General features: G+C 31.4%; 1 protein-coding gene and 2 long non-coding RNA genes across 5 annotated transcripts; 1 reads left to right on the forward strand and 2 right to left on the reverse strand.

The window, feature by feature from the left end:
* Nucleotides 1–1271: 1271 nt before the first annotated feature.
* Nucleotides 1272–4017, reverse strand: Cag (cag). The gene is made up of 3 exons (XM_071796670.1): nucleotides 2972–4017; nucleotides 1759–2822; nucleotides 1272–1648 (listed from the first exon to the last, which is right to left on the reverse strand). The coding sequence occupies exons 1-2, from the start codon at nucleotides 3273–3275 to the stop codon at nucleotides 1786–1788; spliced, it is 1341 nt and encodes a 446-aa protein (XP_071652771.1). The 5' UTR covers nucleotides 3276–4017; the 3' UTR covers nucleotides 1272–1648; nucleotides 1759–1785.
* Nucleotides 4018–4100: 83 nt separating this feature from the next.
* On the forward strand, nucleotides 4101–10338 carry LOC139824180 (uncharacterized). Its single transcript, XR_011735030.1, has 2 exons — nucleotides 4101–5410; nucleotides 7097–10338. It is a non-coding gene; the product is annotated as an uncharacterized lncRNA (long non-coding RNA).
* A 298-nt stretch (nucleotides 10339–10636) lies between these two features.
* On the reverse strand, nucleotides 10637–12603 carry LOC139824179 (uncharacterized). 3 transcript variants are annotated; one of them, XR_011735029.1, is made up of 5 exons: nucleotides 12411–12603; nucleotides 12109–12171; nucleotides 11826–12012; nucleotides 11378–11618; nucleotides 10637–11149 (listed from the first exon to the last, which is right to left on the reverse strand). It is a non-coding gene; the product is annotated as an uncharacterized lncRNA (long non-coding RNA). The 3 variants fall into 3 exon arrangements; XR_011735027.1 differs by having other exon boundaries at nucleotides 12109–12593; XR_011735028.1 differs by having other exon boundaries at nucleotides 11378–11563; nucleotides 12109–12588.
* Between the last annotated feature and the right edge of the window lie 1158 nt (nucleotides 12604–13761).

Raw genomic sequence — 13761 nt, forward strand, 5'->3', positions numbered from 1 at the left:
ATTGTGTCCCGCCGTAAAAGGAGGGCACAACAAAAGGCACAAGTGTAAAATACACTTTACTCAATGAAATTCCAGCCAGAAGAACAGCCGAACAAACTCTACAGCATATTCAAGAAGCAGTAAATACAAATACATCGGTTTTCGGTATTAAGAAGGCTTCACCATTATTGAATTTAAGAGAGTTTGATATCATCGATGGTTTTGTACCAGACCCTATGCATTGCATGGATTTGGGTATTGCAAAACAATTCGCAGAATATTGGCTCGATTCATCAAATATGCCATACTCAATTTCAAATTCTTACATAGATATTATTGATAAGCAAATAAAAGCCTTCAAGGTGCCAACTAAACTCGTTCGATTATCGCGATCGATCTACCATCGTAAATATTGGAATGCTGCGGAGTGGGAAAATTGGCTGTTATTCTATAGTTTGCCTGTATTATCACAATTACCTAATTTCCAAAATTATGTGCAGCACTGGTCTTTATTAGTAGAAGGGTATTATTTGTTATTAAAACCTTCCATTAGTGATGCTGAATTACGTAGAGCAGATAAACTTTTAAGAAGATTTGTTGCCTTAACACAATATTATTATGGAGAGAGTGCGATGTCTTTTAATGTCCATCAAGTCAGTCATCTTTCACAGAGTGTTGCTGATTGGGGGCCACTTTGGTCACATTCTTGTTATCCATTTGAATCTGGCAACGGGCACATTATAAAATGCGTGCATGCCGCTAAAGGAGTCTTAAGTCAAATATGTAGAACTCTTTCAATTAAGCAAAGTATTATGATGTTAGAAAGACATGTTTTAGCGAAAGATTTTTCACCTGTATTAGACTATTGCTACAGTAGAGTCTCTCTAATTTTGACCCCATGGGGCGATAAGAGCGGAATGCCAAAATTATGGAATACCCTCACCACAGCATGGGACTGCCAATCAGCGTGTACTTGCGCGAATGCAGTTGCGCACAATGTCTGCACTATGCGCTACGGTGTAAAGCCCAGTCTACGTCAATCTAACCTCTATACACAAAGAGGTTAGATTGACATGTATTAAATTTAATATAAATGAATATAAATGAAAAGAAAATTAATAAATCTACAAATAAATAAGCATAATAAAAAAACAAAGTCAACCAATTTAAATCATTAATATACATATATATTTATTATTATAAATATATTTATTATTATTACATTATAATGTTTGTGTTGTACTGTGTCAATCAAAAAAAACAAAATCATTGAAATTGAACACATTAATTTTACAAAAGACACAAAAGTATTAACGAAAATATATAATTTCTTCTTTTTGGTAGCATAAGAAATATTAGGTATATGTAAATAATAATATTGCACACCAACTTAGAACGAAAAAATACGATGCTAGTATTAATGAACAATTACACATTGCACCATTAAAGAAATGAAAAAAATGTATAGAATAAAATTAAATCAAAAAAGTTATGTACGGAGTAATATTCATTTTTGTAATTTTATCTTTAATCTTTATTAATGTTGATAAATCTTCTTTGGTTATTAATGAGCTATTCTTCTCTAAAAATAATAGCAACGTATTCATTGATGAAATAGCATATGCAGTGCTTATTACTTCTATTTCTACTTCATCCTTATTCTCACTGTCTGAAAATTAAGTAAAAATTTAAATATTAAAAAAATAATTATAATCGTTCTTTTGATTAATAAAAATCTATTTAAAATGTTGATATAATATTAAAAGGATAGTAATTTACCTTCTGTATTATCCGCAATTACTCTTTTTATAATTTCGTTGTTAGATGGTAATTCAGGAAATATGTCATCAGTTTGTAGAACCCATTCTTGCACATCGTCTTGTGTAATATTCTCATAATTATTAATTTGATGAAAAAAGAAATAAGCTCTTCATTATTGACTTCTTGTACCAAACTCTGATCGTTGCTTTCAAAAAATTCTTGTGGTAAAATGTTTCTCCAGCATTTAAAAATTGTACTTGCAGTAACATCATTCCATGCCTCACTTATCCAGTATATAGCGTCCTTAATATTTATAGATTTCAAATATGTAATAATGTCAATATTTCTATTCTGCTCACTTATAACTGATGATAAAAGCCTGGATCTATATCGTCTCTTTACATTTTCGATTATACCTTGGTCTAATGGTTGAATTAATGATGTTGTGTTTGGTGGTAAATAATAAGCTGTAATATCGTTAATGTGTAAAGTTTCGGCGGAAGAATGACATGATGCGTTATCAAGAAGAAGTAGCGCTTTGAGAGGTAAATTTCTTTTTTGTAAGAAAGAAGTAACTTGAGGCACAAATTCATTTTTAAACCATGACTCAAAGATATTATTGTTCATCCATGCACTTCTTTGATGTGTATAATAAACAGGAAGTATGTGTAAAATATTTTTTATGGCTCGCGGTTTTTGATATTTTCCAATTACAACTATAGGTAATTTTAAAGAGCCATCTGCATTACAGCAAAGCATAATTGTTATACGATCTTTACTTTGCTTAAATCCAAACGCTTCATGTTCTTCTTTATCTGCCAAACTTTTAGTTGGTAACATTTTAAAATATAACCCTGTTTCGTCTACATTAAATATTTGTGATAAACTAATATTCTCATCTTTTATCTTTTGAGATAATGTTATCTTAAATTTATTAGCAGCATCTGTATCAGCGCTTTTTTTCTCGCCACAAGTACATAATTGGCGAATTCCATGTCTAGCTTTCCATTTGCTCAACCATCCAGTGCTGGCTACAAAATTTTCTTGAAAATCCAATTCTTTAGACATTTCTAATGCCTTAGCTAGAATAAGAAAAAAAAACTTAAGATCTGAGAAAAATATGTAGTACGTAATAAGAATATTTTTTTAGTCTTTAGATTTTTGAAAAAGATTTTGAAAAATATGTAACAGTATGTACACAGAGGTTAATTTATATGAGATGTATCTATACCTTTAATAATGGGACCACTTATTGGAATGCTTCGCATTCTGAGTTCTTGAAACCAGATGTGTAAAGCTTTATCAAAAACTTCAGAGGTTGGTCTTCTTACTCTTTTTATTTTTGAGCTATTTTTATTTCTTGTTAATTCTTCCAATTGTAACTTGTTTTTCTTCCAATTTCTTATGGTTTGTGTACTAATGTTGTACTTTCGTGAAATTTTAGCCATTGACGTATTTCCACATTCTTTTAAAATTTTTATTTTATCCACTGCGGTATAACTCTTGTATTTTCTTTTACTTATATTATTTTCCATTTTTTTAATATTAAAAATTCGTGATAAATAAGATATATAAATATAACCTTACTGATACTCAGAACCTGTCATAACCTTACTACATATCTGCACATATGTATACATACATACTTGCACTCTGTGTGACTAAGTGCAATTAAGTGTAGATGCGCGCGTTGCATAGCGAATTAAGTCCCGCCCATTGTGACATGGAAGAGGCACGATATTAGTGTTTGTGAAAGTATGTGTGAAGGAATGCAAAGATTACGGGGGGCCAAATTTAACGAGACTCTACTGTATTACTTACAAAATAGATGCACAATAAGAACTGAGAAATTTGGAATAAACAGATATTTCGGGAAAGAATTACGAGTAGATCCTATAATAATAAATCAATTAAATTTGTGTATAGAGCGTACTAGGGCATACGGAAGAATGGTAAAAAATAAGTGTTTATTCAAGTCTGCAAATAATGTTTGTTATCGATCCGATAATTCATTTGCCCAAACGGTGAACGGTCATTTTATCCACATACAACAATTTATCGTTGATGACGCTAACAATAATGAATACACTGTATATAAAAAGATAAACGTAGAAAACTGTTTCTCTGAAGAATTTACAAGCATAAAAAAATTATGAATATTAACCCCATTGTTGAATTTTTAGAAACAAGAAATGTTGAAAAATTGTGTGTTATCATGACTGTTCACCGACAGCAGTATATATCAGGTATACCCAATATGCATTGGTACAGATAAATGTAAAAATTGGTAAAAAATTTTACAGAATAAAATAAATAATTGGATGAAAAATTGTTTTTAAAAATGTATTCATAAACTACAAGTGAAAAAATTATGTGTAAAGATGTTAATAATGTTAATGTTAAAAAAGTTTTTATTGTTTAATAACGTTTTCTTAGTACTTTCTCGTTGAAAAAAAAAATTGTAATGCTGTCAAAAAGTCAATGCTGTATTTGTAGGACTATGTATACTTTAGATCTAATAAACTGCATATTTTATATTATATTAATTATGTATTACATAATATCATGTATTACATAATAACATTTACGTATTTTAATAATTTTATATTTATTATTTTATATTTGTATTTTACACATTTAATAATTATGTATAACTTATGTATATTATGTAAAGTTTAAGTTAAGTCATTAAATACTTATATGAAAAAATAAACTTTCAATATTAGATTTTTTAAATATCATATTACGATAAAGAGTAGAATTTTTACAAATAAAATATCATTGAATATCTAATGTATTATACATTTTACAAGATCCACGTAGATTTTTGTACCAGAATATCGACAAAATTTTTATAAAATCCATCATAGCTAAGAGAATTTTATCAAAATCTACATGGAAATCTATCTGTATTTTGTAAAAAACTTGTGGATAATCATTTACTTTTTGTAACAGTCCATTTGGATATCCATGTTGATTTTGACAATATTTATCTAATAACCTGGATTTTATTTAAAAAAAAACGTTGATAATAGTGAATTTGTTTTGTCAAAAAACGATATAGAAAACCATGTGGAAAATTATATGAGAATTATATGGAAACCATGTGAAAAACCATATAAACTGCCATCCAAAAAATGCAGCTGGTTATACATGTGGATAATCAGGTGGAAAACCATACAAATCCGACCTGGGATACAGGTAGAAATCTATATGGTTAGCCATATATATAACCATATGAATCTCCATCTGTACCTTTTCAATACGTTTTCCATCTGGATAACCATAGGAAATCCATACAAAACCATCCGAAATCCATAGGAATCCACATATATATTTATCTAGTTATCCATGTAGATTACCATCTGGATTTCCATCTGGATCTTTTCAACGGGGAGGTATACAAATATATCACTGATATTTATTTCAGCTTGTACTTCCGGCGCAACCTACTGTGATAAATATTCCGGAATCTTTGGCATAGCATTTTACTACGACGCAGTTTACGAATATTTCGAACCGAGAATATTACGAACAGAGAAACCTCAACGTAGTAAAGTGAATAATACCATAGAGAAAACAGTAAATGAAGTAAATATATGTAGAGAAGTCGCGGACGGCTTGCGTATATATTTCGATTTCGCATATTACCTCATCTCCTGTCATATAGGTAAGAAAAAGAGCAATATATTTTTCTGTACAACAAACAAGCAATCGTTATTCCAAAGGAAGAATTAATGAGTAAAATTAAAGCTAGTATACATAGTCGGTTCTTATTTCAAGACAATGGCTTAAGGTTGATAATACGGCTCTGTTATATCTAACAATCGTGTGATTAGTTTATAACATCTCTCTCTCTTAAGATATACTCCAGCCGGTCTTAAAAGATCCGACAATGAAATACTACCCTACAACTTTATTAAGTGTTCCATTAAGATCTGCTGTGAGAAATTGATCAATCACAATCGAATGTGAGGAAAATAATTAACTATGATTGATTAATTTCTTAGGACTTAAGGATTACTACACCTATTGTATAGATTAAACCTTAAAAAATTTCGACATTTTTCTTGACCACAAGTTAATAAACCTGTTAAAAAAAGAAACAGCGTCAATAATATTCGAACAGATGAACCACTTAACACGCGAATTTAGTTCAAATAATTTATGTACAAAATTTGGACGTGAAATAAATTTGTTTTACCTTGCTTTTTTTACTTCGGTAGAACATTCCTAATTTGACCGAATAAGGGCCACTTCGACCAACGCCGATTAACTTTAATCAACGATTAACTCAATCAGCAGTGTCGCCAACAACAAGATATTTGTCGTTGTGTATGTCGTTCTTAACCAATCTTTTCAAATATTATACTACTTTTCTTTAATTTGAATAAAGGTGTTTCGTTTTTTATTTAAAATATCTACGAAAACGTGTTTATGTAACATGGATAGAATTATTAATTTTTTATTATTTGATGAATACGAGGGTTATGATCTTCCAATAAGAAGGAATCGACGAAAACCACGTATAATCAGGCCACGTATAAATTATTTAGAAATTTTTGATGATGATTATTTTAAAAGAAGATTTACAATATCAAAGGAAAACTTTAACATAATATTAGAAAAAATTTATAAGATATATATATATATATATATATATATATATATATGTATATATATATATATATATATATATATTATATTATATATAATTTTAAATTGTTGTATTAAATATTTATACATACCGATTAGTTTTATGTTGTAATTCAACATAAATTTTTTCTAATATCATGTTAAAGTTTTCCTTTAATATTGCAAATCTTCTTTTAAAATGACAAAAATTTCTAAATAATTTATACGTGGCCTGATTATACGTGATTTTCGTCGATTCCTTCTTATTGGAAGATCATAACCCTCGTATTCATTAAATAATAAAAATTTAATAATTCTATCCATGTTACATAAACACTTTTTCGTAGATATTTTAAATAAAAATCGAAACACCTTTATTCAAATTAAAGAGAAGTAGTATAATATTTGAAAAGATCGGTTAAGAACGACATACACAACGACAAATATCTTGTTGTTGGCGACACTGCTGATTAAGTTAATCGTCGATTAAAGTAAATCGGCGTTGGTCGAAGTGGCCCTAAGTAACATTTATTTCGCCACCAATAATTCCTAATTTGTAATCTACAGTCGCAATAATCCATAGTAGATTTGGTAGAATATTTCTGAATTTCGATATCTTTGGACCATTGAATACTTTTCTAGAAACATTATGTATCCTGTACATATTTTCTCGATAACGAAAAATGTTTAAACGTTTGTAAAAAAATTATCTTCATTCCAGGACACTCGACGAGCTCCGGGCTTTCCCTATTGATGACGACGGTGAATGTCTGCCAAGGATATGCGCCAGAAGATGAACAAGATCTTTTCAACAGAAAACTGAATCGCCCAGCATGCCGAGTATTTTCCGCAAGAAGTAAACTCCCCTTTGTGTCTTATAGCAAGAAATTCTGTGTGAGAAAATCGAGTATCACGTCGGCAAGAGATTCGCGAGTGCAAGCACAAAAAATTGTTGTTAGACATAAATGTATAATGTTGTTTTAACGAATGTTGTTCAGAATCTAGCATTTATTCGAATTGAGAGTAAGGACGAGCAGAGCTACCTGGGGTAAAACAGAGCCATGAGCAGAGAGAAATCTATAGATAGATTTATTTGTTATCGACCTCCCGTAAGCGCGCTATCTATCGGGCAGCGTTTCTGTTGTTGTCGCGCTGCGAGGCATCCGTCCAATTTAAGGTTGTATGACCCGTAAGATCTCTGCCAAAAGTTTAAGAAACGTAACATAAAGCTAATTAGCATATTTAAAAAGATATTCTTTACTGGAAAGTAATATTTATATTAATATTTTATTAAAATAACGGTTGCCTGTGTTTTTAAGAGCTATAGAGACATTTTTATGCATATTTTCTCGTATGTAAACTTTCACCTTTAATGATTTTTAGAAAGACTGTACCTGACTTGCAACTGACACAAACGAAAATCTGAAAATCTTTAAAAAGTAACAAAACATAGTAATTACTGTTTAAAAATACTAATAAAATTATATTACGTTATTTATTTACGTCATTTATTAATAAATTAAATACAATAGCTCTCATAAAAAAGTATTTTGATCGCGACAACGTCGCATTTTCTGTAAGTTGGTAGCATTGATCTCACTCGACATCAGCTGCGTGAACGCGAAGTGTGCTCCGAGCACGTGTAATATACAGACGCATCGTTTGAGGTTAGTTTTCGCTTGCGCTACAAAAATGCCAAAAGTAAAACGTTACATGTGCCATGAAATTGTTACAATCATCTGGTGTGGTTTCGACTCGTGTCTTCAAATGACGTTTCCCAGTATTATCTGTGCTAACCATTGATTGTACACTTTTTCAGTGACAACTTTTCCTTTCCACATGTAACGTTTTACTTTCGGCATTTTTGTAGCGCAAGCGAAAACTAACCTCAAACGATGCGTCTGTATATTACACGTGCTCGAAGCACATTTTCGATACACAGGAGGCTCTATTGGAAAAAGTAACGGACCTCTGTAGTATTTGTTATCCTTTACGTAAAGTGACGGAGAGAGAGGTTCTAATGTGACGTCATAGTGCGCTGTTGCCGGATCTCTGTACTTACGAGTTCAGCGAGACCAAGCGAGACTGTTCTCTGTTTGCTTTTTATTCAATATTTCAGAAAATATACTCGAAATCATAATTTTTTTGGTTCTAATTTGTTTGAAAGATGTTTATTAATATTTCTGCAAAGTTTTAAAAGAATGCCATATTTTCTTTGATATTAATTTCTCAAATAAAGTTGAAAAAATAGTGAAACTTGATGAATTTCCGTAAGAGCCTATGTTAAATTCAAATTGTTATAACTTTTGAACGGGCCTCGCAAACTTGTTCAAACTTGGCACAATGCTTTATTATTATAATACTCATCACCTGACAAAGTTTGAAGAATTTGGCATTTTTTCTTCTAAGGGGTCATACAACCTTAACGCATGCGTCGTGTTTCTTTCTATATTCGTGCGCAACGCTGACGCGCAGGCGTTCCCTGATTTTACCGCGCAAACAACGACGATCTCATCGTCACTTCTTTTCGGACGCTCAACGAGTGAGCATGTTAGTTATTGCTTTGATATTGCGTAGATACGCTACTTTCTAATCGTAAAATTCGTAATATTCCGGCTTCTAAGGAAGCAGAGCTGTTATATACAGCTACATCATTATTTGAGAAAGACGAAACCTTGTCTCTGGACTTTTTGACTGCTGAAAAGGAAACGAGGGAATTCCGATAGTAAAGACGAGGGCGGCCATTAATCCCGAGATATATTTTTGGAAGGACGAGGATCCCTTGCGTCGTCTTTGTACTTGATAAGTATACTTCTGATGAGAGAATTCCAGTTATTTTATTCTGGAACAAGCCTAATTTTGGCTAATTGCAAGGTAACCTTATCATTTTATTTGGTAAAACCGTTCTTGGGTTGACATTATATTCAGGCTTTACATAACCTAATCCTCGGATATTGGTTACTGAGAATATCGTGAGATTTTCACGATCCCATTTTGTGGCGCGCATAGAGTAATACAATCGTGGCGCGCATAAATTAATACGATCGACAGGCCTTTTCTCGAGAGCTCAGTTCCTTCGTGAACTTTCCAGAAGACGAATAGTATAAGGCTATTCGTGCTTCTATCCGTATAACACATAGCGTGTTCGGCGCGTGACAACGGAATATTTGAGGCGTGAAGCATCGCGTGATTTGAGCGTGATATATCGTGTTAAACTAGTACGACATTGCGTATCCTAAGCATAATACATAGTGTGTACTAAACGTAACTAAATTCAATATAGATATTATTATCGGATGATACAAATAGTAAATACTGTCGAAATTCTCAGTTCGAGAAACTATATTCCTTTATTAACCGTAATTATTATTATTCTATTTCTTGCGTGTTTTTCTGTATATATTTTGGTAATAATTTGCGATATTAGTTTATATTCAACTTATACAAGTTTATTCAGGTCAATAATGATTGAAGTACCATACACTATTATAACATATCGAATTCTAAACATGATCTTTCCTTTCAGAAATTATATTCTTATTCGACGTTCTATGCTGAAACATTACTTGAACTTAGTAGTTTGATTGGTAAAAGAAAGATTAAATATCTGATAAAAAGTAACAAAGAAAACCTTTAATCATAAATGACAACAATTCAATATAATCCTTTACTGCATTGTTCTTGTATGATTTACGTTCTTTGCATATGTTTATGACTGTTTATTATATTGTGCATTAATTTGATTTCGTTTAAATTACTTTGACATTGTCTAATTGAGATAAACATTAATTGCTGCATTCCTGCACAACCGAATGTAATACTTTGATTTTGTTATAAAATGATATAAATATTGTACTTTTATTTTATGAATACTGGTAAGGTTTTTGGCAGTTTTCCTTACCCGTGCAACGAATGTTGGTATTCGATGAGATTTTGCCAAATAAAGTATAATTGATTCACTAAGCAATTAAAGCATCGTTCTTTCCTTCCCTTCGAATAAAAGGTTTGGTACTCAGTTCCTATACAAATGTTAACTTATTTTTTATCACGCTAGCTCTGTGAGTGACGTGTAAATTATTTTGTTTAAATATTAACACGGTCTGAGGAGTTTAGAAATGAGAAAATACGAATGTTTTTTCACGTTTTGTAAAATTTGGATGTCCATTGTGTCTGCACTCTCGCAGCGTTTGGAATTTTCTCACTTTCTCATGATCCTCTTTAGGTAAAAGAAAAGAAAAAGAGTAAATTCAAAACGCCACGATTAACAGTAATTAATGTTTAATTTCGAAGTCTGTCACTTTACATAGTAATAAACAAACGTCATAGATCATATATCATATCAAATTGTATATCGCATATCCGCATATACATATATACGTATATATATATATATATATATATATATATATATATATATATATATATATAATACACAAGTGTTTTCCTCGTAGAATATTTACAAAATCAGACTTTCTAGAAATACAGATATCCTGTTGCGTCCTGCTCCTGCTCGGTTCTGTTTTCCGTTATTTTTTTCTTTCTTTTTTATATAATTACAGCTTATATCCTGATATGTAAAAAAAACATTGCTATTGTATTTTCCTTTTTCCGTTCGATAATTAATCGACACAATCAGAGAGTTTCTCTGAGATATTCGTAAACTGCGATATGAGAGTTAAGGTTTCTCTGGGATATTCGTAAACTGCGTCGTAGTGAAATGCTGTGCCAGAGATTCTGGAATATTTATCACAGTAGGTTGCGCCGGAAGTATAAGCTGAAATAAATATCAGTGATATATTTGTATGATATTTGTTTTCAGTGAAAGATTAGTTTTTAACATAAATTACAATCCTTGTATAATTTTAATTTAAATATGAAAAGTAATAAAATGCAAACAGCAGGAATAGTTTTTAGTTGTTGAAAAATGTATCCGGCACAAACGCTTTATAGCTTATATCTGTAATATATATGTATATTAACTAAAATTTAATTACTAGCTTACCTTGTTCTTATTACTCATTAGGTCATAATCCTGCTCTAGAATCCGTTTTAATGTGCTATCTGTAGCAAGATCATCGCCTGGTTTCATACTGGCTCCAGATTGGCTATCACCACCCACTGTGTTCATCGTCACTTGTTTCACCATGTAATCAGAACTACTCTCTGTATCCTCTTCTATGTTTACGTCCTATAAATTACAAATGTAATTCTTATAAACTTTTCTTACTTTCGCAGTCCTCGATCTGCATATCATACGGATAAATTAAATCATGCAGTAAATTAAACCTTTCATAGCGCGGCAACGTTAAGAAAATTACGCCCTCACAACACGATAGTCAATCAGCGTTACACATATTTTTCAAGTTATTGCTACTATCTCTTTCTGTTATTAAATTATAAAAGTTCTGAAACGTCCAAAATCAAATTTGTAACTTGAAAATGAAACTTACTTCCGTATAATAATCAGCGTGTTGGCCTAAACTGCCATCTTCGGAAATTCCGGTCGTAGATGATGCAGCTCGATTGCCACCGCTTCTCGCTCTACGACGAGTTCTTGATGCTCTGTTTCGTTTCGATTAAGCGCTTTGATATCTTATGGCTTCTCTTTTTGCGTTTGTCCCAAGACAGATTCCAACCCTTACACAATGATAAAATATATTTATATTTCTTTAATGTGTACTTTAATATGATTGTACAAGATTAAGTAGCTTCGCTAATGCTTTTCTAACTTACTTGGAAGTGCATGAAGTATTCCACTGCTTTTCTACCTCTTATGACATCAATGACATCAAGCATCTGCAAACAATTTTATAGTTAGTTTAAACTGCGAGTTTCCGTACGATGACAAAATTACTTATATCTACTTGTACATACAATATAAGTTTATTTCTATATTTCATAAATCTGTAATTTGATGTAATTGTTCAAATACAACTTTAGTAGGTTACCTCTCTACTTTTGCAATCTATATCTCTTTCATATTGCAAGGATACTTTTTACTAAGTTCAGAAATTAAATTTGCATTTTACACTTACCTATATTTTTGCACGTGAAATGTAGCCAGGTATTAGGCATAAACAAATCTGATAAATAAATTGAAAATAGGTTAAGCACGTTTCCCGTGTTGATAAACTATTACGTAATGCGTTCCGAAACCACCACATATTCTACGTCTCACCCCTACTCTCCGGCAGCTAAACGATATACAGTTTTTCGGTTTTTTTTAGCGAAACCGTGATCTAACAAACGTTTTACTTAGTATATTCGAAACTAACAAACGATTCCGCATCGATTGACCACGTACGGTTTGAATCGAAAATTGTAAAGAATTCTATATTTACCGGCTAAATTAACACTAAAAATTATTTTCGTGATTACGTAAAAACTATTAACTAACAAACGTTCTAATTAGTCTAACAATCAATAACAAACAACTAACAATCGATTCGTAAAAAAAAAATGTCGTAAGTCGAAATTGTCCGGCTAACTTCTATGAGGTGTCTTTCTTCCGATTGGTCAGCCCCCTCTCCAGCGCTAGCAAGAGGGGTTGAGAGTTACGAGGTTGGCAGAACTGAGTTAAAAAGACCACCTATTGCGTGACTCGCAATAAAGTATTATTCTATTATTCATATTAGAGTGTGTAATCATTCCTCGATTCCTCTCGTCATTACATCGGTAGTAGGCCGATACGCGGCCCAGGTAGCGACGTCAATTGACATCTACCTGGGGGAGGTACCACAATCCTCCCGCGATACCAAATTCCTACACGAACACGAATTTATACTAAATAAGTCACTAGATTACAAAGTAACGCATTTAAGGGAAAAAAGCTGCCATTTTGACTCCACGCTACGGGGCCGTTTCAATTGTATATAATTGTATGTATAAACCAATTTTTTGTAGGAATAAGAAAATAAAATTGTAAATTATATAAAAATAATTTTTATTTATGTTTTTTTCTATTTGCTATATCTCTTTTTTGCAATTTTCTTTGATATTACGTTCCACCACGTCTTATTTAAAGATTTCTTTAATTTTTTTATTTGTTCTTCAGAACTTTTTATTATTTCTTCAAAATTTTTATTTGATGCAGTATCGCTCATTACCACATCGGTTGCTTCAAAATGTTTTGATTTATTGGCACCACAATCTGCAGATATAATTTCAAACTCGGTAATAGTATCGTCACCATTATTGATATTACTGTAGGAATTTTCATTCAAATTATTTGCATTGTCCTCGTATTTATCTACAATTATTTCAAATAATAATATTACAGTAATACATGTGTGTTCATAAGGAAATGATTCAGATAAAATTATACCTGAATTGTATCTTTCTTATATATCTAAGTATCATTGAATCAAGAGACACGGTAGTGTCTCG

This window comes from Temnothorax longispinosus, unplaced genomic scaffold (genome assembly GCF_030848805.1).
Source record: "Temnothorax longispinosus isolate EJ_2023e unplaced genomic scaffold, Tlon_JGU_v1 HiC_scaffold_287, whole genome shotgun sequence".
Taxonomy (NCBI): Eukaryota; Metazoa; Arthropoda; class Insecta; order Hymenoptera; family Formicidae; genus Temnothorax; species Temnothorax longispinosus.